This window comes from Microcebus murinus, chromosome X, assembly GCF_040939455.1.
Source record: "Microcebus murinus isolate Inina chromosome X, M.murinus_Inina_mat1.0, whole genome shotgun sequence".
NCBI classification, from domain to species: Eukaryota; Metazoa; Chordata; class Mammalia; order Primates; family Cheirogaleidae; genus Microcebus; species Microcebus murinus.
Genome location: NC_134136.1, coordinates 111,968,474 through 111,993,639, shown reverse-complemented (window position 1 = coordinate 111,993,639; position 25,166 = coordinate 111,968,474). Strand labels below are relative to the sequence as shown.

Here is a 25,166-nt window from a genome sequence, read left to right as displayed (position 1 = left end):
ACCCTAGGGTAGAGGGGGCCTAAAGGTTTCACATAGATAATCTCATCTGAGCAAAATCTTGAAGAATTCCTAAGAGTTTAGCAGAGAATACTGAACTAGCAAAGGCCAGAGCCTGCCTTCAGAAATGGAGTTAGCTTAACAAAGGTAAAAGTCAGCCCAGTCCCTCTAGGAGTTTCGTCTCATTCCCAATTAGTAGAATCCTACTTAGCAGGTCGAACTGGGGCTTGTTCTTCAAATTCAACTCCATAATTTTAAATCTTTCTTTTTGCAGACACTTTTCACTTCACCATACTTGGAACTCTTTACTCCCCAGAAAGAGTCTTACTGTTGTATCCAGTCAAAAATTCTATTGTTCTAAAAAGTTGGTCATGAAATTTGAAAGTATACCTTTCTTTCACTGGATTTGAAATTGTTAGGAAAAAAAAAAACATGCTTCTCAGGAAAATGTTTATGTATTAGATAGAAATCTGATTTGTGCTATATATGTATAAATGACTGGAATGCTAATTTCTCTAACAAAACCTGAAAAATGAACTGAATAACTCTATTAGGGGACTATAGCAGACACTGTCAGTGCCCTGCTCATCACATCATCCCCATTCACCCTTCAGGTGCACCTACGCTGCTCACTTCCTACCTCAAGTACCTATCATTCTTCTTTGGCCATGGAGGTGTGCCTGGCCTATAGGGGCAGGGCCAAATTGCTAGGGAATTAACACGTCTTGGAGCAGCAACCAATAAAGCAGGGAGTTAGAGAATGAATACCTCAGTTTTCTTCACCCCTTAGGTGAGATGATTTTGAGATGTGTTCTATATAGTCTCTAAGATTCCCCAGCTGAACTGAGCCTCAGTTGTCCATAGTTGCTGATTGTTACATACTCAGTTAGCTCCTTTTTCTTCCTTATCTCATTTCCTCACTCCTCTAGCAACACTATCTGGGACTGCCTTTCAAATAAAACTTTTACACCCAAATGCTTGTCTAAGGGCCTGATTTTAGGGAACTTAGGAACTTAAAGGTTCTTTGAGAAACTCTCATCAAAGTCGCTTGTGAGCCATTCGTTCATTCGTTTGAGTTCCCTCTCTACTTGCAGGCTCTTTGGGAAAGGCCTAGGGATCACGAAGATAAATGAAAGTCGCCATCCTGAAGGTGCACAAAGCCCACTCAGGTGGTTAGACACATAATCCACCGATTACAGAGTGCTGTGATAAGGGCTCCAATAGAAGTGGGGACAGGGTGATATGACATTACCCAATTTTGCTTCATGGGGAAATGTGAATATTTCTCAAGAGAGGGTTCAACAATCCTTTTTCCAAAATCACAGCAATTTTTTCAGCAGATCTGATTATGTTTGAGCAGAGTCTTAAAGTCTGGGTATAATTATTACAGGTGGATGAAGGAGTTGGGGGAAGTGGGCATTCTAGGCAAAAGGAACATGCACAGAGGTATAAAAATATGAGAATGCTTTGCACGTGGGAGACTGTACTGGACAGAACCTGTAGGGGAAAGATAAAGCTTGAGTCTGGTGAGACAGGTGATCTATTATACAAAGAGCCTTACAAATCTTGCTTAGGATTGATAGTGAGCCGCTGCAGGAGTCAAAAGTAACTAATTTACTTTTTACGTGGCTCAGAGCTCAAAATTAGCCATTGCAATTCAACAGTCTGTTATTAATCTACTACCATTAAAAACTTTAAAATGTTAGTGGCTAAATCCTGCTTCCCTGTACAGAGGCACTACTTGCAATCAATGAATGTAAAAATTGTGCATAATCTTTTAGTAAAATTAGTCTGATGAGCTTATACTTTAGAATAAAGATTTTAGTCTTTAGTGAAAGCAGCAATTGTTAAAATAGCTACATTTTTGTCAGGTCAACCATGCAAACAATTATTAAATTGTGATTTATAATATCTAACAATATCTGTTTTAAAACAAATTTTAAAGTATTTCTTATTAAATGAATAATGACACCCTATGGCACAAATGAAATCTTCCAGTCTTCACTCAATGTCAGTATAACAGACTCCCTCCATCCTGCAGGCCTGTGCCAATACTTTCACTTACCCAAGTATTCTGTTCCATAGTAAGAATACATCAAGGGGAATGGTTTCCTCTTTTTTATTGCATACTGCTTCCCAGAGTCCAGAATTGCCTGGCAAATTGATTTGATCTGTGCTGGGGTCAGCACCTGAGCAAGGAAATCAAGAAGCAGAAGTCAAAGCAGGATCTTTTCTTTCCCCCTCAAACACTGAATCTTCTTGCTTAAAAAGTCCCATCAGTATATCCCCAGAATCCTTTTCTATATGTAAATAAGCTTAGACAACCATATTTTTTTTGATCACTGACTCTCCCTTTGTTGTTAAGTTTATCTACCCGAAAATTTTCTGTACTGATGGAAAACACACACCTTTACAGCTATAGGCTGTTATAAAATGCAAAGACCACCTTATGACTGTTATATCATTAATCTTCATCACAGGAACAAGAATTTACCACGAAAAGAGCAAACAGTGGTTCTAACCAATCATGCTTAACAAAGCTGTCACTCCTGGTGTACCGTGCAGGTCTGGCCCAGACAACAGGCCTCCAGTTTGTGTCATTTAGACTATGCTTATAAGGACATGATTCTATGACAAGCTGCTGCATGACAGACTCACTGTAGCCATTTGCCTTCCCTGAATGAAACCAAAGTTCAATAATGCCAGGACAAAATAACTTCTAACATCAAAATGACTCTGAATAGAGAATGGCTAAATGCAATAACTTGCATTCTTCTATATTTTATTCAGTCTATCCACAATCAGTTTTAGGACTTTGAAGATTAAAATGTTCTCAAGCCTTTAAAGCAGCATTGAGTTTATTGATATTCTGCTCAGGTTTGCAATGTGTTCTGTACCCTACCCTTCCCCACGCAGATTAGATGCTTCCTTTGGCACCCTCCCAGTATCACCGGGACTGTTGCTCTCTTGTGCAGCACTTATCCCCTGCTGTGTTAGGTCTCTCTCTCTCTCTCTCTCTCTCTCTCTCTCTCTCTCTCTCTCTCTCTCTCTCTCTCTCTCTCTCTCTCGACTACCAGTTCTTTGAGAGAAAACACTGTGGCAATTCATAATTTTGGTATCCTTGGTGCCTAACACAGAACCTGAGGGGGGCCCTTGGTAACTGATGAGTTAGTAAATAAGTGCCAAGTTAACTGATATGAAAAGCACAGCCCTCCCTCCCCCTTCCCATTTTCCTTGATTCCCTCTCTCCCTCCCTCTTTCCCTTCCTTCCACGATTATTTAAGCCTGTTCTAGATGCCAGAGACATGACAATGAACAAGATAGATAAGACCTCTTGCTCCAATGAAGCCAACCTTCCCAAAAGACAGATCTGCACAGGAAAATACTGGTCAGATTAATAAATCATCTAAAGTTTAGCCTGATTGAAAGAATCTGGAACAAAGAAATGAAAAGTCCATTGGATTTTGTCCTTTTGCCTAAAACTCACACATCTATTTTCCCTACCTGATATCTAGCATTAGACCCACCAATTCCTTTTGAAATAAGGCTCAAATGATTTATGTCATAACTCATTTCTCTGATTCACCCAACATTAGAAGAGTAAAATATAATCCATATTTTGGTTACTTCAAATCTATAATTTCATTTGGAAAAATAATTACTTAAAAAGGAAACTGTTCATTAATTAATTCTGCCAGTTAATATTTCTTGGACTGCTATTCCAGTAAGGTCCCAAACTAGGTATTATGGGGAAATTCTAGAAAGCACAGGACAGATTCTTTCCCCTACAGGGAACTTACTATCCAGTGCTGGAAATGAGACAAAAGTCTACAATAAAGCAATTAAAGTTCATGAACCTAGAGCTGGAAAAAAACCCAGTAATGTAGAGTATGTAACATGGACAATGAAACACTACTCAGCTTTACTAAGACTTTACCTTCTCCTCGGTTTTTTAAAAAAATATGTCATGGCTTTCAACTTAAATTTCCCTTTTATTAGCTGCTGTTTTTGTCTCTTGAGTTTACTCCTCCTTTCTGCCTACCATTTCTGACGACTCTACCTTCCTGTGCATCCCCCCTGTCCTGTCATATCAGCTTCAGGTTGTTCCTTAGCTTACTAGCAAATTTCTCCTAAATGATTTCCTACCCTGTACCCATTCAAATTGCTACCATAATTTTCATTTGCTATTGAAAACATGTACTCTCTATGCCTTTATTGGTCAGGACCAACTGATCTTACATTTAGTCTTTTGTTTTAATTTTTTTTTGTTTCAGCATATTAAAGGGGCACAAATATTTAGGTTACATATATTGCCTTTGCCCCACCCAAGTCTTTATTTAAAATCTTGCATCATTCTCTTCAAATCAAACCCTCCATCCTGGATGTCTCCCAGAAACCTGCTAAGAGCCTTGAAGGGCATGCACTCACTAGGACTCTACTCTGATTCTATCCCATATTCTTCTGGGAATATAACTTACTCTTCAACTCTACTTAGGTCCTGTCTGCCCAATATTGATTTTGAATCCATATGACAGGTAGTTTTTGTGGTAGGAAACAGTCACTGAATTTTCAGAGATATACTCACTTGAATTACTAAAATTCTTCCTATTGGATTTTCCTGCCTATAACTGAAAATTGGCATATTCTTTCCTCGGTTGAACATTTATTCATATATTTGTGTGTGTGTGTGTGTGTGTGTGTGTGTGTGTGTGTGTCTTTGCCTGCTTGTTTTTAACTCAGAAAAAAAGGTCCACTTATGCTGTATGTAGTGTCCTCCCCCTTCCTTTCCATCCATAATCCACAGCTCAGAATAGAGAATGAGTTTATAAAATATTGTTTCAAAAACCTCCCCCGGTCATGCATCATGTCTGGGTGGTTTTCTCTTATCTCTCAGAAACACTATGAAAAACAAAGAGAAACTGGCGCTTGTTTGGCTGGATAGAGACCAGTTATGCATGCAGTTCTTTATCTCCGGGAACAGACAAGACCTACCCTTGAGTTTATTGATCAGCAAATAAAAACTGAAAACAGTTCTCATTAAAAGTCTCTGTGGGGGGAACACTGAGGAAGAGTATTTTCTTCCCTAAACAAACAGTACTGAAAGAAGAAAGGAGTTGAGACTCTGTGGTAGGGGCTTAAGTTTGTTCTCTCATTTGTCTGCTTTCTCAAACATCCCTCTGTTCCCTGCTCCTAGCACACAGAAGCACACGCCTGAGCACACACACTACCTCCAACAAGATGGCCTCTGTGATTTTGAAACCTTCTGAGATCCTGGGAATGAGGGAGTGGCACTTCTAGTGGGGGAACAAAAAAATTAGGGGTGGCAAAGAGGGACTCCCCGTCCATAAGGACTTTACCCAAACAAACCCAAGTTCCCTCTCCTGTATTTGTAGCACCTAAGGTCCATGCATGTGTTGATATTTTGAATGGATTAGATGCTTCATTTTTATATTGAATTAAAATAAAGATATCTCAAAATTACAAAGCAAATCTGTGGTAGCTTATAGTTTTGTTAGTTTAACTGATTGCCTTCACTGACCCTCAGAAATATTCCTACTGGGCTGGTATATATATTAAGAGACAAAAGAGCAATAAAGTACCTGCTATATTTCTTGGCCCTGCCTAAAAGCCATGCTATGACGGAACCACCTCTATGCAGAGGAAAGATGACCTTCATTAAGGAAATTAAGAAAAGGAACCAAGCCACAGAATGATTGTCTGACTACAGACTCCTTCCCAAGGTAAGTGTCCTGCCCACAGCCCCTGTGAAGTGGCAGTCATTGCTAGCTATATTTCTTTTTCTAGGCATCAGCTACCTCCTGTCCCTCCTCCATCAGCACTGATTGAATCCATAGATAATAGCTTTCAAGTCCTAGAGTGCCAGTGTCCCAAGGCATACTGTGTCAATCAAATTCCATTTCTCAACAATTTAAAATGCACGTTCAAAAAACTAAAGTTGTCAGCAATCATGGCTGATGCTGAAGACAGGTCAGGAGGTAGAACTGGGAGTTGGTCATAAGGGGCCCATGTACAAAATTAGGTTAACCAGGAGTAAGCAGGAGCTGTGAGGGAGAAAGACAGGATAAACCACCCAAAAGTGAGAGTGAAAGGAGACTGGAACACACAGGCAATGATACGGAGAAAGAAAGTTAGAGAAAGCTAGCTGATCCTTACAGCTCCCTTAGTTCCTAACAATTCAAGGACTTCCTGCCAAGTTTCCATACAATACCCACCCCCATCCTCCTGTCCCTTCCCTTAACTTTAGTCATTTGAAAAAGTCTCAGTTCCTTTCAACACAGACAAACAAGCAACAACAACAAAAACCCTAACTAGAATAGGCACAAATATAAAGCCAACCCTTTCTTTTGTCACTCTTCTACCCTTCACATAAACACATCAGCTTTGTTACCTAATAAACTAGATACTCTCAACCAAAATAACAAAGATGGCTGCATCTAAGGTACATGATAGGAACCCCAGTCTTTCTGTCCTCAAATCTGTGTCAAAAGTCCACTTGAGACATCTGATATGTGAGAGGTATCTGCTCCTCAAAGTGCTGTCCATGGACCAGCAGCAAACCCATCACCTAGGAGCCTATACAAATACAAATTCCCAGGCACCAGCTCAGATCTACTCGATCAGAAACTGAATATTAACAAGTTCACCAGGTAGTATACCTGTACCCATTAGTTTGAGAAGCACTGGCTTAAGAAACATTACCCATAAATTCTTAAAATTCTCTAATATTGGGTTAGGTCCCCATGACACTGTATATCTGGATTATATTAATATAAATCTGGCTTTCCACAGATTGTTTTTTCCAACTATGACTTTATCGTGGGCTTGGTTTCTATATGAAGGAAAGGTTGATAGAAGAAACAGACAAGTTTCTACAAAACTGCTATTGAAGATATTGCTCAGTTTTCTAATGCCTCTATATGTAAAGGCCCAAGTGATAAGCTCCTCTCAGCCCACCTAATGAATTGATAAGCTTTGTTTTTTTATGCAGGGAAAAGTGAGAGGTTTTTTTTTGTAGACTTGAGGGCCAAGAAGCAGAGTTAATTCCTGTGCTTAGTGTAGTAACTTTCTTTAGCCTAGGGTTTTGCTGTTCAATAAACATGAACATTTTCCTTCCCAAACCTTAATCATTGGTTGAATGGCTAATGGTTTCAGTGTATTCATGCATTTTTGTTGTAAACCACCTCAATGTTTTTTTGGAAGTAAGTAGAACATAAGTAAATATTTTTACAATATAGGGAATAAGTGTTTTGGTGTGGCAATTCAGTGAATATGAATTATTAGTGTTGAACTACAGTTCTCAAGGTGACCTTATAGCCAATCCCCATAGAGTCTGAAATGACTATCAGAAGATTCTAGACTTCCAACGCCAGTCTTTGCTCAACCACCACCAACATTATCATGCAACAGTCCAAAATGCCCTGAGTGTCCACCAGCATAGAATGCAGTTACATATGTGTCTGGTCAATATCATGCCAAGCACATACATAACAGAGTAAGAATCTGATATTAGTGTTTTCCTCCGGCAATTTATTTCACCCTAATCCTCCATCTGACCCTTTTGGTGGTAGCATCAGCTTCTGCTCAGAGAAAGAAATAAGCCATCTGTCTACCAAGGAACATCAAAATGACTTTTGATACCCATGATTAATAGCTTTGAGGATAAAGGCTTTTGAGTTATTAGAGCCTGGGTAATTTTAGTACTTAAAGTTGATACCATAAAACAATAGATTTAAGGGATATATAGAACCAGGATAGATATACAAGCTGTACAAAGTGAGAAGAGTTGACATGGAAAGGAAGCCAGGAAGCTGAAAGTCAGTGTGAAGCTCCTGTTCTCCTACCTACAACCACCATCTAAGTCTTTGGAGAGATACTATGTTCCCCCACATAGGTTTGGGGGTCTATAGGTAATTAGGATGTGTGTCCCCCTGCTGCCTGGAATTTGGGAAGATGACAGCCTCAAACACATGTCTCTTGTCTCAGGGTTTGAGATCAGTAAAAGAGATACCATATTCTACATGAGAAAGCACAATACAATCCTGAGTTGCCCATGGGCACCAGGGTAGAGTAAAAAAAAAAAATCCCGTGCTCAAAAGTAAATTTATTTTTAAAAATACCCATTCCAAATTATTTCAAATTTAAAAGTTATGGAAATTGTTTGTACAATGCCAATGCTCACAAGTGGTTAAATTTTGACTTTCAGTATCTCTTTGGGGTTATGGTTCACTTGGAACCCACTAGGTAGGTTATAAGAAAAGAGGCAGGCCTTTCGGGAAATCTCCAGAGCAGGTAGACATTTATTTAAAGAGTTGAGAAGACAGAAATTGGAGTAGCTTTTTTGAGGTAAAACATCATGAGCAGAGAATGTGTTGAGGAAACTTAAAGAGATGAAATAAGGCTAAGAGAAAACTTTAAGACAGGAAACTGATCTTGGTAAACTGAACAATTCATATTATGTGCAAAGCCTGTGCTAGGCACTTTGGGGAAACAAGCAATCTTAAAAATCAGACTAAGTAAACCTGTGAATCATTTAAATAATGAAATATTCACATTTTTTAAATCCTAAAAGTAGTGATATACAGGAGTAGGGTGTAAGGAGTAAATACTAGGGGCTCCACAAAGGAAGAGGAATATGAGCTGAGCTTTGAAGAACAAGTAGGAAATTGATAAGTTAAGGTAGGAGGAAGAGAGGACATTTTAACCTATGGGATTATGGGAAAGACCCTATGTATTGGGGCAATGCCTCTCAAACCTCAATGTGCACACAAATCACTTGGGGCTCCTGTTAAAGAAGATTCTAATTCAGTAGGTTTAGGGTGGAGCCAGAAATCTACATTTATAACAAGCTCCCAGGTACTCCTGAGGCTGATGCTCCTGAGGCTGGCCCATCACCCACACTTGAAGTAGCAAAGGATCATGGAAATGGAGAGGTGGTCACAGCAGCCTCTCTGGAAAAGGTGATAAATGGTGACTGAAGGAACTATAGGAAGTTCCCAATGACGTTGAAGGAAGCAAGAGCGAGCACCAGGCCAGAACTCTGCACACTATAATTTAAATGATTAGATTATCAGAAAAGGGAAGCAACAATGATGGGATATTCTCTTCCAATATGCTGTGTGTAGGACAAACATGTCCAAATTTGCAAGCCCCAGTGAGGAGCTTGCTTCACCAATGTGGCCAGGTTTGTTATTTTCTTAATTACCTTCCTAATGGGGCATGTGTGCTAGTACAGAATGAGCAATCCCTTCTACCCGGTTTTCCTGATGCTCCCTGACCATACCTATGCCGGACTATGAAGAACGGGAGGCAGGTTGCTCTAGTTTATTATTATCCTCCACCCATTAAAGGGATTCAACAGGGAGTTTCAGTTATAAACATTTGGTCCCGGATACTATTTCACAGTCATTTCTTTTCCCTTCTCATGTCAAGAAACACAAACCAAGAAAACTCTAGAAACCAGAAAGGAAAAACAGGTTTTACCCCATTCTTACAGACTGACTGCTGGCTTTAAAGATTTATCAGAAATATCTGGTAACCCAGTCTGGACAAAGTGTCACTAGATGATTTTGTTCTCTTTCCTCCAAGACACCAAATGTCTCAGAGCACAAGCTTCCTTATCTACAAAAAACAGGATCACAGTACTTGCCCCACCTAGCTCAGGTGATAGTGAGACTCTTAAGAAAAAGCAGTCCCTAACATTTGGCTGCACACTGTAATCATCTGAGCTTTTAAAAATCCAAATGCCCTGGCCACACCCCAAACCAATTACATCAGACTCTCTGGGCATGGAACTCAGGCATCGGGATCTTTTTAAAGCTCTTCAGGTGATTACAAAGAATGGTCAAATTTGAGAACTACTGCCATGAAATACTGGACGAATGCAAAAATAGTTTTAAAAACAAAGTAATAATAATATAATGATGATGATGAAGAAGAGAGCAAAAGGGAAGACAAGCAAAAGAGCTCTTGGGTATAGAGAAACACCTTTAGTCTGAGTCATGGATGAGTGGAAGGCAGAAACCTAAAGTGCACATGAATGGATCAGGCCAGAGGGTCATGCCAGAGGTCCACTGAATGTCATTCAGTGTTTCCAACACAGCCACCAATGCACATTTTGTGGGAGGGTAATGGGGAAACCATAGAACACAGCAGACAGTGCACTGGACTAGGAATCAGATCTGGGTTTGAGATATAGCCGTGGTTTAGTCATTAGACCTCCATTTCCTGATCTTTAAATGAAAAGGGCCAGGCTAGAATCTGTCCATTAAGTTAGTGCTTCTTAAATTTTAGTGTGCCTAAGCATCAGCTAGTGAGCTTGCTAAAACACAGTTTCCCAGGCCTTGCTATCAGAGATTATGACTCAGTAGCTGAGGAGTGGGGCCTAAGATCTTGCATTTCCAACAGGTTCTCAGGTGATGGTGGTGTGCTGGTCAGGGAAGCGCCTGTTGAGTAGCACTGTACTGGATGACCTCTAAGGTACCTCTAGGCTCCACACTCTATGGTTCTAAGGCATTGGAGGAGTTTGGCTCTTAAACATAAGAAGGAGCATAGACTGATGATAAAAAACACAGACTTTGAGGTCGGATGGACCTGGGTTCCAAATTTAGCTTCACCACTTTCTAATAGTGTGAATTTGCACAAGTTACTTGTCCTTTCTAAGCCTCAGTTTTCTCATTTGTAAAAAGTAGTGATAATGAGACCTACCTCACTGGGTTGCTGTAAGTATTCCATGTAAGACACTTAGCACAGTTCCTACCATAAAGCACATGCACAGTGCATGGAGCTATAGAGAAAAGGGACATCTCAAGTCCAATTGTGACTCAACTCCCACCATTTAGCACCATAGGCCTTGGAGGTCTGGGATCAGGATATTTCTCATAAAATAACCCTGCTATTGCCTACCTTCTACACCCCATCCTTCACCCAAGGACCACCTTATGTCAGCCTGCATTCCCAAGTTGTTGTAAGTTGTAATTCATAAACTAGTAGTGTATGGCCCTTCATATCTGCATATTTACTTTTATTTTCTCATCACCACACTTGCAGCCTGTACTCTCCCACTTTTCCCAAAACATCATTCCTTTGTGCTTTCAAAATACCTCTCAAGTATTCATTTTGTTTCTAGATAAGTCTCTGTCACTAACTATGGAACTTTAGACAAATCACACAATATCTCTGGTCCTCAGTTCCTCATTTTGAAAAACAAGGAGTGAGGCTGAGGTGGTCTTCAATGTGTTTTTCAGCTACAGTATTTCGTTATTTTGTGATCCAATACTTTATGACAAATATCTAAAAATCTATAAACTATTTACATATTTGGGCTATAATTCTGGAATGTGAATTGATAGGTATGTTTCAGTGGTTTAACTTCTTAAGAGTACGCAAAAGGTCCTTTGCAATGAAACTATAGCACATGTTTAACTTGTCCTATTCTAGGAATTTTATTTCATCAAGATGCATATTTTCTTATATACTTCCTAGTAAAAACGCTTCCTAGTAAAAAGCTTAAAGGATTGGAATTCTTTGTAGCCTCTTGTCATCAGTTACTTGAATATCTGGACTTGTCAGTCTCCCAATATCTCCAAAGTAAATAACTACATTATTAATGCTGGCTGCATAGTTGGCCATTTTACATCTGACCCTACTCTAAGCTACTGTTGAATGAGTACATCATTGCAGTATTCTCAAACCATCATTCAAATTTTTCAAGCACTTGCTGGGTGCACAATACTGTGCTAGATAATATAGGAATATAAATTTGAGTAGTTGTTTATTGTCAAATATACAATAAATGTTTCCTATTTTGAAAAGCCAATTCTGATTACATATTTGTGGCTTACACTTATTATTTATCTACTCACCAGTCATTTTCCCCTTATCCCTTGCTAACCAAATGTCAATTTTATTAGGGTGACAAACGTGTCTAGCCCTAAATGATAAATAGTCATTAACCTTAGCCAAATATGTTGATCCCATTATCTCTTGTCAAATAGTCTGCCTTCCTTGTAGCTAGGGTTGGCTACCTGGCTCATTTTGATAAATGAGGAAATCTGCAGGAGCTTTTTCAAAAGCTTTTAGTTTTATAATAATGAAAATAAAATGGACAGACTAGGCTGTTAGCTCCCTTTCGTGTTTTTTGTTTTTTTTTTTGCTGCCTGGAATGTACATGTGAGGCCTGGAGCAGTAGCAGCTATTTTGCATCCTGAGGCAAGGAGCATGTGGATGGAAGGCCAATATTCAAAGAATTATGTAAGAGAAAGAAAAACCCTGGGGTTCATGAACATTGTTGAGCATCTGTACCACAACCAGAACCACTTATCTCTAGACTCCTATTGTAAAAGAAAATCTAATCCCTTTTCTTAAAGTCAGTGTTCACTGGGTTCCTTACAGTCAAACCCACATCAACTGAGCAACCATAGAGTGCCAATCTAACAATATTGCTAGCTTTGATTTCCCCTGTAAAGCAACTTTTTACCCATATGCACCTCTGTTTCCACAGAAACCTCTAGCTCTGGAGCTCTTTAAAGTGGTGCTGACTGCCTGAGTGGAAAATTCAAACGCAGTTTCCAGTTCTGACTGCACTCACAAGGCTGTGATTGACTTTTCTTGTTAAGTGCTATCCTAGAGCCCAGGGACAAAGAATGGAAAACACATTGTTACCTTTGCTGCCATTGCCCTGAGTGACCTTCCTATTCCTTCCACTTATGCTGCTCTAAGTCAAGGAAAATGGACACTCTCTAATCTGCCACCATGACAGTACATTCTCAAATCCTCAAAGTCACTTTGGGAAGACAAAGAGGAGGGCTGTGGGAGGCTCAGCAACAAGTTATGTGAAGCAATTATCTTCTTTTCCAGGAACCGCTGTCCCCTCAACTCAAGTGACTATATTATGTACTACCTATTCTGTCACCTTAGAGAGCTATTCACGAAAATAGTCCTAGTTGAACAATTTCTAAACAATTTGTGACATTTTAAGGCTTAATAGCTCTTTCACCTAGATGCTTTCAACAGAACAAGCTGAAAGGGTTGCTTTTACTATGCTCTTTGACGTGTGCCTATGGAATTGATAGGTGCCCTGAAGGTCATAATTGAGGGAGGGAAGGCAGAGATTCATGAAAATTGCTTAGATCTTTTTTTCTTCAGTGCCCTAAAATGCATTTTAATAAAGATATTCCTCAGAGCTAGGGGAAGCAGTGTAATATGGTGCTGGTTAGGAATGGCACCTTCTCTGTGTGTGAAATGAAACCTAAAGCTACAGGGGATGGGGGTGAGGGGTCAGGTAGCCATGGTTAGGAAATTCAGAACTTCTGGCTTTGTCATAATATGCCCCTGAGTAAATGATTTAACCTCTCTGGCTTCACTGTCTTCATTTGTAAAATGAGGTGGCCAACCTAGTAACTTCCCAGGTCCTTTCTGGTTCATGATTTATACATGAGATATATATCTATCTAAATATGTAATTTTTCCATTCCTCTCCTCTTATTCATTTAGGTATTGTAGAGAATCCATCCTCTGTGTGATCATGTCCATAGCAGTTTTGTTATGTTGACATTATTTTTTCTGGTACTTTAAATGGAAAATGATTCTGGTTTCCCTTTTTCTGGTTAAAAAAGCAATTTTAACCAGGGATCTTTAGGAGAGCTGGATTATAAAATTCATACAGAATTACTCTCTATATAAAAAGCACATTGAGAAAAGAGATGTGAGGTGACCTGTACATGAAGGTATGATAAAGGGGGCTGCCACCACCAACCCCTGACTCATATCATGTTCCATATTTTATTTCCTCAAATAGGTCTTATTTGGCCATTCTATTTTTTTATTTTAATGGGACTATCTTTATAAAAAAAATCAATATTAAGTGAATTGTGTGCCTCATCTCATGTTGCCTGGGGAACATTAAACAGGAGATGAAACTCATTCAAAATCTCTGAATGTTCAACTGAAGGCAATTATCAAAATTGTAAGAATGGATACAGAAAAAAATGGCCAGCTGCTATAGCACATAATTACATGGAAAGCTTTAAAAATCAAAGGCCCTACTCTAGACCAAGATTTCAGGAGGGGGGTGATTAGGACCACACACTCATATTTTTTAAAAAGCTCTATTTGTGAAGCTTGGACACAGATACTGCTTTACAGGGCTTTGCATTGCAAATCCAGCATTATTTAGTATTGCAAATAGCTCAGGTGGTAGGAATAAGGAACTCAGCTTAATCTTATCTGGTTCATGTAGATTGGTTGGATTTATTCCTGGTCAAAGACTAGGCTTTTAATTATAAGCTTAATGCCAGGTACACTCCCTATAAATTTGCTTCATTAGTTGTAACACAATATACTACTGATCATTTATCACTTTTTAAATAAAAAAATAATTCTTCCCCATGATACTGACAGAATAGCCTCATGTTTAATATGTATAGGGAACAGGTACATTAAATATGTATTTAATTATAAAGAGGTACTTACAAAATAAGTTCTCCCAATTACAATATGAAGGAACAACTAAAGACAAAATTTACCTAGGTAAATTCATGTGATTAACATTTACATATGTATAGATAGATGTATAATTTGGATGTCTACTATAGTACATCAGTATCCAAGAGAAATAAATGCCTAGATCCACTTGTATAAGAATGTCCATTGCAGCTTTATTTATAAGAGTTAAAACCTTGAAACATCCTAAATATGTATAAACAAGAGTATGGATGAATAAATTATGGCACATTCATACAGTGGACTACTATTTAGCAATAACAAGAGAACGAATTGCTGATACATGCAACAACATGGATGGATCTCACAGATACATTAAACAAAAGAAGCCAGACACAAAAGAGTCCTTGCTCTATGATTCCACCTATACGAAGTTCAAGGACAGGCAAAATCAAACTATAGTGAAAAATGATTACCTCCTTGTGTCTGTTTGTGTCGGGGGAAGGGGTGTGATAATGATTGGGATAAAAGAAACCCTCTAGATTGACAGAAATGCACTGTACCTTAATCTAGGTAGTAGATATATGAATTATACAGTTAAATCATTGAGCTATAGACTTAAGAAGATTTGTACATTTTACTCTTTGTAAACTATACTTCAATTCTACAAAAAGCAAAAATAAATCAGGGTATTGAATAGCATATGTATTGAATGGTAGAACAAATGGTTTAGCTGTCAATGCATTTTCTCTGAATGTCAAGGTCCTTTGGTTGTAAGTAGGAGATACCAACTTTCTAACTATCCCAAAGAAAGGCCTTCCTAAACCTTTGTGTGAAAGAGAAAAAGGTTTGCTCCCTGCTGGGCAGAGGAATTATATAAAGAAGCACATCACCTCTGAGCTGATGCAGCCCTAGGCCAGGGCTTGGTGACCAGAACATGGAGGCTAGATATCACTCCCCTTGCCCTTTTGGCCAGTGCTTTTGTTCAGGACACAACTTTGCCAACAACACAGCTATCTGGAAGGAAGCTGGGGCAGCTCCTGAAACTTGAGGGCGGCCAGGACTAAGAAGAAACTAATACTCAGACCCAGAAAGCCTTGAGGCTGCAGGCACTGTTCTCTCTCTTGGTGACACTGGTCTTTGCTTTTTTCTTTCACTTTTTACAGGCCTGTTTTTTCTGCTTCTCTGTGGCTAAAGGTGATCTCCCATCACACCACAGCATGCACGCGCACACACGCATACACACACACACACACACACACACAGCTTCCAAGTTTTAATATGTCCCTCAGTTTTAGCCACACTGGAGGATCAACTAGAATCACTGAAACCTGATTTCAAATTCCTAAGAGAATCTGACGGGTTTAGCCTCAATCAGGTGTGTTTACCCAACTGCATCCATCGAAGCTGAAGAAACAGGGCCTCATAGTTCAACATGACTGCAACAATACAACCAGAGGGGGAGTGGGACAAAATTTCACAAAGAAATGGGGTTAGTTTGAGCTAGGCAGACATTCTCAAAAGAGTCTACTCTCTTTGTATCAGGAATGTGTTTAACTTAAATTAATAGAAAATCTGACTTCCAGTAGCTTAATCAAATAACAGGTCATTTTTCTCACATAACAAAAAGTCTAGAAGTGGCTGACAGCTGATATTGTTTAGTGACTTGTGATCTTAGAGCCAGGATGACACAGTTCGCTCTTCATTCCCTTATATTAGCCCATAGGTGCAAAATGGCTGTTGCAACTGGTTGTAATGGTTGTAAACATGGTGTCAGCAGACACCATGTTTATATTCAAGGTAGGAAGAAATGAGAGAGAGTGGTACCAGCCATATGTATTCACTTTTATCAGGAAAGTGAAGGGTTTCTCAGAAACCCTCAGCAGACTTCATTGACATGTCATTAAGCAAGTACTGTTTGACAATGGCCACCCTGACAGAAAGGGAGGTTGGAAAATCAAGTAATTATCAGAGAACATTGCTATGCCAAACAAGATTAGGCTTCCATTAGTAAGGACAATTGTAGAAAATGAAGCTCTGGTAGGCCAACATTGTCTGTCACCACACTGAACTTTACGAATCCACCTTCTCTGAAAATTTGTTTTAGCCATTCACGACTGTGTCTGAACACAAGTGACGGAAGGTACACTTAATTCTTTTTTAAAATTCATTGCTTCTCATCATGCACTAATCCATTATATATTCAATTTTGCGCTCCACCACCTAGGATCCTTTGGCTAGGATTTGCATTCTATTTCCAAAGCTGTGGTGGAGGTAATTGGTCAAGGTAGGTTTCTCCGCTCAGAGTCTGACTATCTAACCATTACACAAATACCCTTTCTACACCAAAAGTAATAAAGGATTGTAGAAAGCATGCTTAAAGGATGCTGAGCTTTCTCTAAATACACTGCTATTTCAGAAGTGATCTAAAGATAATTATCCAATATACGCAAATAGCTAATATTCCATTTAAAATCCATTCCTTAGTGTAAAACTATCTATATAAAAAGCACATTGAAAAAAGAGATGTGAGGTGACCTGTACATGAAGGTATGATAAAGGGGGCTGCCACCACCAGATGGAGGGAGAGTGTTTAAGTAACCAACTGCAGACAGTCTTCACCTTTAAAAGGAATGGGAGGGACGAGATGGCTTCTAGGCACCCTTCCATACCTGATATTATGCTTTCTAAATGAACTGCAATCACAGTCTCTCCAAATCATGAGGGACATTTCTAAGAATTGAGTCTAGATCACTGTTATTTTTCAATTGAGAGTCACTGTATTCTAAGAGGTGAGAAAAATGCCATGGAAAAACACAGAATTTATCCACCCAGATGATAAATGGAAAAATTCATATCTTCTAGCCTATTTTCATATATAAGAGTGTGATGAAAGACAATTACCTATGCTTTTTTATGTTTAAACATTGTATTTATCATATACACATTAAGGAACAAAATTTTGGATGGAGAGACCATGTTAATCATGTGCAGAAAATGTTTAGACATTTGTTTATAGAATATATAGTCATGCTACAGCATACTTATTTATGTTAATTTTGTCCTTACTTCAATGCATAATCTAACTTAAAAGTATAAAGAAAAGAACAAACTTTGGGCATCCCTTTACAAACCAATATGAAAAGGAGTCCCTGTCTACAGGTGGAAGTTTCATTAATTATCTCTGAGTCTTTGTGCAAGTTACTTTTGCTGTCTGGATCTCAGTTTTCTCATCCATGAAATGAAATGTTCAAACATCTTAAAAGTCCTTTTCTTGCTATAAAGTTTTAGGTTTTGATTACTCTCTGTCAAATAAGTCTATACAGATCAAAGTTTGTTCTGGCAGCATCAAGTCTTCACTTCCAGTTTTCAAGGTTTCCACACTACCCTGAGTCTTATATATCTTCCTTTAATTCTGTGAGGCTTCCCAATATTCTGTTAATAACCCTCCTTTTAATTTATTTTTGAAAATTTTTAGTCCATAATTCCAAAGAATAGTACAAAAAGAATAGTACAATAATAGTACAAAAATTCCCGTATACCATTTACTCGTAGTCATCTTTTGTTAACATTTTGCCACATTTGCTTAATCATTCTATTTGTGGGTGGGAGGTGTTTTGGAATAAGTTGCAGACAGGATGCCCATCACCCAGAAATACTTCAGTGTATATTTCTTATAAACAAGGACATTCTCTTACCTAACTACAGTGCAATTATCAAAATCAGGAAATTAAACATTGATACAATACTATTATCTAATCTACAGTCTATATTTTAATTTTTCCACTAATCTCAATAATGTCCCTTAAAGCTATTTTATTTTCTGTCACAGGAGGCAATTCATAATCACACATTGCATTTAATTGTCATGTTCCTTTAGACTTCATTCATCTGGAATAGATTCCCAGCCTTTCTTTTTCTTTAACTTTGAAATTTATGAAGAGTACAGGCAATTTATATTATAAGATGTCCCTCAATTTGGATGTGCATCATGTTCCTCATGATTAGATCCACCTTAGGCATGATGTCCGGAACTTTGTGGAACATCATTGGGAAGGACATGATATCTAACCCATATTGGTACCCCCCCCCCTTTTAAAATTAAACTACTTCAAGTTGAATTTTTATTGCCTGAGATTGAAAAAGTTATGACTAATCTAAGGGTTTAGCTGCTGAAGACCCACAGGCTCTTTTAATACTGTCTCAACAATAAAATGTGTCATCACGTAAGCCTGGCTGCATCCCAGCTGGGAAGGCCCAGAACTCAGGAGTTTGAGCCAAAGACAACCAGCTAATCAATTAAATGTACTATGGAAGTCAGCTAAGGCAGCCAAGTCAGTGGTGGGGTAGACAGGTAGGTGCGCAAAGTCAGAGTCCAAAGGTCAAAGGCAGGAAGCACCAGTCAACAAGGATAGTGAGCACTGATTTCAGGGCAAAGGTTGTGGGCTCACTGGCCACTGTTATAAAGCTAGTGGGTGGAGCTGGCCCTGGGCGCAGGGGTGTTAGTCATAAACCTTCGTGGAGCACAGGTATAAGGTGTTCCTGGCTATGGCATATCTTGAGGCGCTAGCACTCTCTCATCTACCACAGTGTTGTCATTACTGTGTGCTTCCCCTTATACTAGACCGGTGCTTCTCACATTGTAATGGGCATGCTGATTCCCTGGCAATCTTGTTAAAGTGCAGCCTCAGATTCAGTAGGTCAGGTGTGAGGTGTGAGATTCTACATTTCAAAAAATTCCCCAGGTGATGCCAGGGGTGCTGATTCAGACCAGCCTTTGAGTTCCAAAGCTGTAGGAGAACACTGCTTTTGGCAGTGGAGATGCTATCACTATGTCACATACACTGGAGTCATTATTACTGTGAGATTCCCCTCTACTCTGTACCACCACCTAGGAGCTCCTTTTAATCAATCAATTCAGCTCTCATGAATACCCTACTATGTAATTTAAATATGGAAAGTGACTCCAAAACAATGGAGCCATGGGAAATGAGGAGCGGACATATATGGCATGCTACCAAGTCAGAAATAAAGTGAAATTTCATAAACATTAAGCAATGAATAATGACTTTATTTGAAAGATTCACAAGAAATCTCATTTTGATAGCCTGAGAATGTGCATATTTCAAGAAACGGTGACACCCCCGGCATGGGAAGTGTTGGGTTTGCATACATCCTTATTTTTTTCTATAGCAAATCATAGTCTATCTGCATAACATAGCAAACCTGGTGACTCAGGATAATTTCCTTTTAGTAAGCACCTCTAAATAGGCCCATCATAGCCTTCCCATAATACTCCCAGATGTTCTAAAACTGAGAAGGTTAGAATGAAGTAACAAGGGCATTACTCACAGGAAACAAGAACTTACTTATGATTAACAATTCACATTTCTGGCAAATTCCTTAAAATCAGTGCCTTTCGTAAGGCTCTGATTTGAAAAGACAAGAAGTACTGGTTGGTATTATAGCTATGTGGCAGGTAAATTTAGGACACAGCAGCAGAAACACTATATATGAAAAGGCAGACTAGCAATGCAGCAAATTGTTTATTACATTTGCTTTCAATTAAAGGGAACATACGTTCAAGTCTTGAGAAAAAAGATTCCAGTTTAGTCCAGCAGAGGGAGCCTATGAAACAGCCAAAATCAACCCTAAAATACCAGTGTTGGTATGATATTGTCAGAGTTAAAATTAAGGGTCATTTGCAAAAACAGAAAAAGAAAAACAAGTTACAGCTTACCGAAGCATGAAAGCATGAAAATGACCTTGAAATAATGATTTCATGTGTTCAATAAATACTTGCTTAGTGAATAAATGGTCTGCCTCCTCCCTCAGGGAGCCGTCATCTCGCTGACTTCTCATCCACTCATCAACCTCACGGATTGCCAGCATTAAATCACACACCTGTCTTCTTGGATTTCAGTGGTGGGGGTGGAGAGCTAACTTTTGTGAAGGGTCATCTATGGTAGATGGTTTATGTTTAACCTTCACAGCAACCCAGAGAAAAAGACCCACTATCATCTGGATGATGAGGAAGCTAAAGTTCTCAGAAGCTGCTGACTTGCTTATGTTCACACATCTAGGAAGGGTAGGAGGTTGGACTACTGTTCAAAGTCTTCATTCTACTATAATAGGACTATACATCCACATCTTTGCCATGTAACTATAGCGCTTCCCACTGTGGCTGGAGCATATTTCAGTGCCATATTGATGTGAATTGCTCTGGTCAAAGGAATGTCAATGATATAAGCAGAGGCTTGAAATGGGTGTGCATAGTTTATCCTAGAGTTGAGTTAAACCTACCCACAGCCTGAAGCAGAGGCACCCCAGATGACCTGCAGACCTATTGACAAGAAAAAAATCAGTATTTGTGATTATATAACACTGAGGTTTAGAATTATTTGTTACAAAGCAAAATTGACTAATAAAACAGCGCTGTAAATGATACCTAGCCTGAATTTGAAGATGAGAACACTGAGGTATTGAGAACTGGCTTGCTCAAACAGGAAAACATATCCTCCAAAGCACCCAGCAGAGCTTTCCTGATGTCTCATCAGCCAAAACTGTGTACCATGGCTACCTACAGCTGCAAGGGAGGCTGGAAAAGTATCTGGCATTGTGACCCTCTATTGTAAGGACTAGGATATACCACCACGGAAAGAGGAAAGATAACAATGTCTGCCATCCTAGTGTTGTCAGGCTCCAAAGTCCATTATCTTTACTAGTACTTTGTGTCGTGTTCTGCCATTGTTAGGCAAAAGCTACTTGGATGTCCCTTCATCCTGGCCTTGGTGAGTTCAATATGGTGGTGTGGTTTGCCTTGTCCTTTGGAGCTTCTGCACTTGCCATAAAAAGAATATGCTCTAGGTAATCAATAGTCCAAGGAGAACAAGGACATACATGGAGGCAACCCGAATCCACACAGAGTTGCCCCATGAGCGAGGAAAAAATAAATGTTTGTTGTTGGGATCCACTGAGATTTAGGGATGTTTGTTATATAGTTTACAATAACTAATAACAGTGTTTTGAAGTTCATCCAGCCCTATGTGGCTATCAATTCCAGATTTCAAATTACTGACACAGGCTAGTTTCAATTTGTAACCACCCAGGGGTGTCAGCACGAAGAGTCTTTTACAACATCCCCCTCTCCCCAGTGCCTTAGCCGGACTAGCATACAAGAGTGTAGGTTTTCCTCTATAGGGAGGCAGTCGAAAGGTGGCTAAATCTCCGGTGAGGATGCCAGGAAGGTAGTGATTGTGAGCTGATACACTTGTTAGAGCTACCCAAGGCTCTGAGTATCTTGAGGAGGAAGTAGTGGAGGCCAGGGTCGAGGTTGACTTCCTGATCACCACAGTCACCTCCACCACTGCTGCCCAACTGCTGATGTGTTTCAGTAAAGTGTGGTATGACCCCTTACCCCTCACAAACATCAGGTCAGAGAAGCTTCTGAGAGGAAGCTGGCAAGAAGAGCAAAGAAAATGCTAGAAATGTGCTACCCATTATATCTTGGCCACAGCTGGTACTAAATACATGTGTCAGACACTAGGTATACAATGGTAAATAAAAGAAACTTGGCCTATATTCTCATGGAACTTACAGCGATTTAATGGCATCATTTTTATAATAATTTAGCATAATAAAATAATTTCCAGATGGATAAAATATTTAAAGATCAAAAAAGTAATTATAGAAGTTGCAATAGAAGAAAATAGAGGAATGATTTTATATATGTTGACAAAATAAATAAAAAGCAATATTAATATTTTGAATATTATAAAATAATTAGAAAAAGCAACAATTCAATGGGAAAAAATGGAAAAGGACATGAACAAGGAATTTGCATATTATAATATGTAAAAGCCTTTAAACATGCAAAGATTATCTTCATTCATAATTAGAAAAATGCAAATTAAAATGAGATATTATTTTTAATCTAGCAAAGTAGCAGAAATGGATAAGTAAAATGTATAGCACAGGCAGCTTGTGGGGGGAAACAGGCACTTGCATACACTATCGAGGCAGAATGTCAATAGGTGCTACTTCTTTGGAAGGCAATTTGGCAACATTGATCAAAAATTGTCTTAATTTTAACAAATACTTTTGCTCAATGTACAAAGATGTATGTATAATTCATTGCAGTGTTATATACAATGACAAAACTAGAAACAACAAAAATGGTTGTTATTAGAGTACTAGTCAAATGAAGTGTGGTACATCCACATGAAATAAAATACTATATAGCCATGAAAGGACTAAAGTAGATGTATGTGTGTTAACATGGAAAGTTCCCCAACATATATGATCAAATAAAAAAAAGGTTGCACAGAGTATGCATAGCATACTCCATTCACACATGAATGCTTCTGGATATGTTTAGAATATTCCTGGAAACATTTGCAAGAAGCAGGTAAAATTGTTTCCCATAGGGATAAGAACTGAAGACTGGGAGTGTGAGATTAGAGAAAGACTGAGCTCTCATTTTATATACCCTTTTGTATACTTGGATGTGTTTTTGTTTTTATTTTTGTTTTCACCAAGTGTATGCAGTACTTTTTTGAAATGAAAATCTGGTTAATAAAAATGAATCACATAATAAACAAATAATTGAACAGTCACTAAAGGTGTACAGAAAAACAAACAAAACCAAAACCTAATAGAGTTTAAAACCAATGCTTTTAAAAGGATAACTTTTTTTCCATTTTAAGACTCATTTTATTACTACAAAACTGTATAACTTCAATGAGACATTAGGGATTTGTCATGTATCTTTTTATTAGTAAAACTACAATTTACTTTCTAGCTCTGAATTCTATTAAGTCTGAATCATTTCCTTATTGCTATTATCTAGCTATGATTTTCCACAAGTTCACAGAGAAAATTAAAAGAAATAACTTTTAAGCAATGATTTAGCAATTAGACTGTGGAAGGTTGAATTTTCAAGGACTACTGAATTTCACTCAGTAGATATAGAATAAGCTGAAAAAGCAAATTAATGACAGTTTTTCAGTTGCTAAGGGAAATAGGGTTATTTACATAATTTTGAGGGTATAGGAAAGATAGTATCTATATTATTTTCATGGTGTATCTTCTACTGCAGAGAGGCTGAAGGGACAATATCCTCGATTTATGCCTATGGCATGACTGGTCCAGGAGAATTAAAGTGTTTCTCAGGCATTGAGCCATTATGAAATTTGAAAGCAGTCACTTCTGTTGAATTAGAAAAAAAATGAATGAGGAGGAGAAAAAAATGGTGGAGTAAAGGTAACCCACCGGGTTCCTGCTCCCAGAGAAGGAGACACAGATCTTGGTCTCCTACACGCGAGTGGATCTCCCCACTACAAGGACAGCATTGAGAATCCGCAGAAGTGCAGTGCGGGACTCTCAAAAAGGAAAAAACAAGGTGATTGGGAGATAAAACCACGTTCTCTGGAGAGTGCAAAACAAAAATAAGGCGTGTGAGAGGGCGCCAGCCCACCAGGCCAGGGGGTCAAGTGGGATCAGACCCACAGGAGAACTCCTTGCTTCCCCATTGACCTCTACACCCACCCAGCCAGGGACCTGTCTGAAATTGGTGCAAAATCGCGGCAGGAGAAGAGGGTGCTGGAGAGTGCCGTCATTAGTGGAAACTCCCGGGAGCCCCATGCTAGGATGGCTCCACGATGGGAGGAAATCGAACTGAGCTGATAGGGGAGGCAGTTAGATGTCTTGCCTCTGGCAACGAGCGGGGCCAGCCCTGCAGAGCTGTTCACTAAGTCAGGGGCTCTAAGCTGGAACTGCCTCAGGTGAATAAGACTGCATAGGGCAGGTCAGTAAGAGCGAGAACTATGGCTGAACTGGCAGTAGGGAAGGCGGCATAGAGGAGGCAATGGGGCGTCCTGATAACCCAGAGCCCCAACCTGGCACCTGCCACCTCCTAAACAGGCACCCCCAGTGCTGGTAACCTGCCAGTGGGCAAGCAGTCACCATTGAGGGAGTCCATAGCCCAGCCGTCCTGGTTTGATACAATGCAGTGGGCAGATCCCCTCCCCCAGCCTAAAGACTCTCCTGACAAATTCTGCCCCTACACAATCTGCAATCGGTACACCAGGCCTGGATCGATCAACGAACTACTGAGAAGACTAACTGCCAATCAGAGCCACAGCCACTGGGGCGCCAGAGTGCAGGGCAGACTGGGGAAATACTTCCTCCCCCAGCCCACATCTCTCCTGCCAAAAGTGGTAGGCTCCACCCCTGGAGGCAGGGTGAGTCAAGAAAACCCACTCTCCCCAAGATCTAGGGAGAATCCGCTGGGCCTGTGCGCAGTGTGTAAGCACGCAGTACAAAAGACTTTGCTTCCAAGAACAGTTTAGGTCACCCAGTTGATCAAAATGCTGAGGATGGGCCTTTTCCCCCCTCCCCCCCAATCAGGGCCATGGTCAAGGAACAAATCCTCCACAAGTGGCCACAATAGGCTCCACAAGTAATCCTTCCCATCAGGGGTATATTTGAAGTGTGGTGGAAGAGCTTCCCTCAATGGCTGATCAAAAAACTACAGAAGAGAGGACCCCTGGGCACCATCAGCTGATCCAGATGGGGACAGCTCAGCGTAAGATAAGAATTCTGGAACTTCAAAAAATCAAACTGAAAACACTCCACCTAAGAGATACACCAGCTCTCAAGAAATGGAAACTGAACAAACCCAAAACACTAAAATGACAGAAGAAGAATTC

At 39.4% G+C, this 25,166-nt stretch overlaps 1 protein-coding gene across 1 annotated transcript in view; it reads right to left on the bottom strand.

Annotated features, from left to right (window-relative positions):
- LANCL3 (LanC like family member 3) overlaps nucleotides 1-25,166 on the bottom strand; it is a 97,616-nt gene that overhangs the window by 14,972 nt on the left and 57,478 nt on the right. Inside the window, exon 2 of the mRNA XM_012736662.2 lies at nucleotides 2,063-2,186. Within this exon, the coding sequence (XP_012592116.1) occupies nucleotides 2,063-2,186 (124 nt within the window). The remainder of the gene's footprint in view (nucleotides 1-2,062; nucleotides 2,187-25,166) is intronic.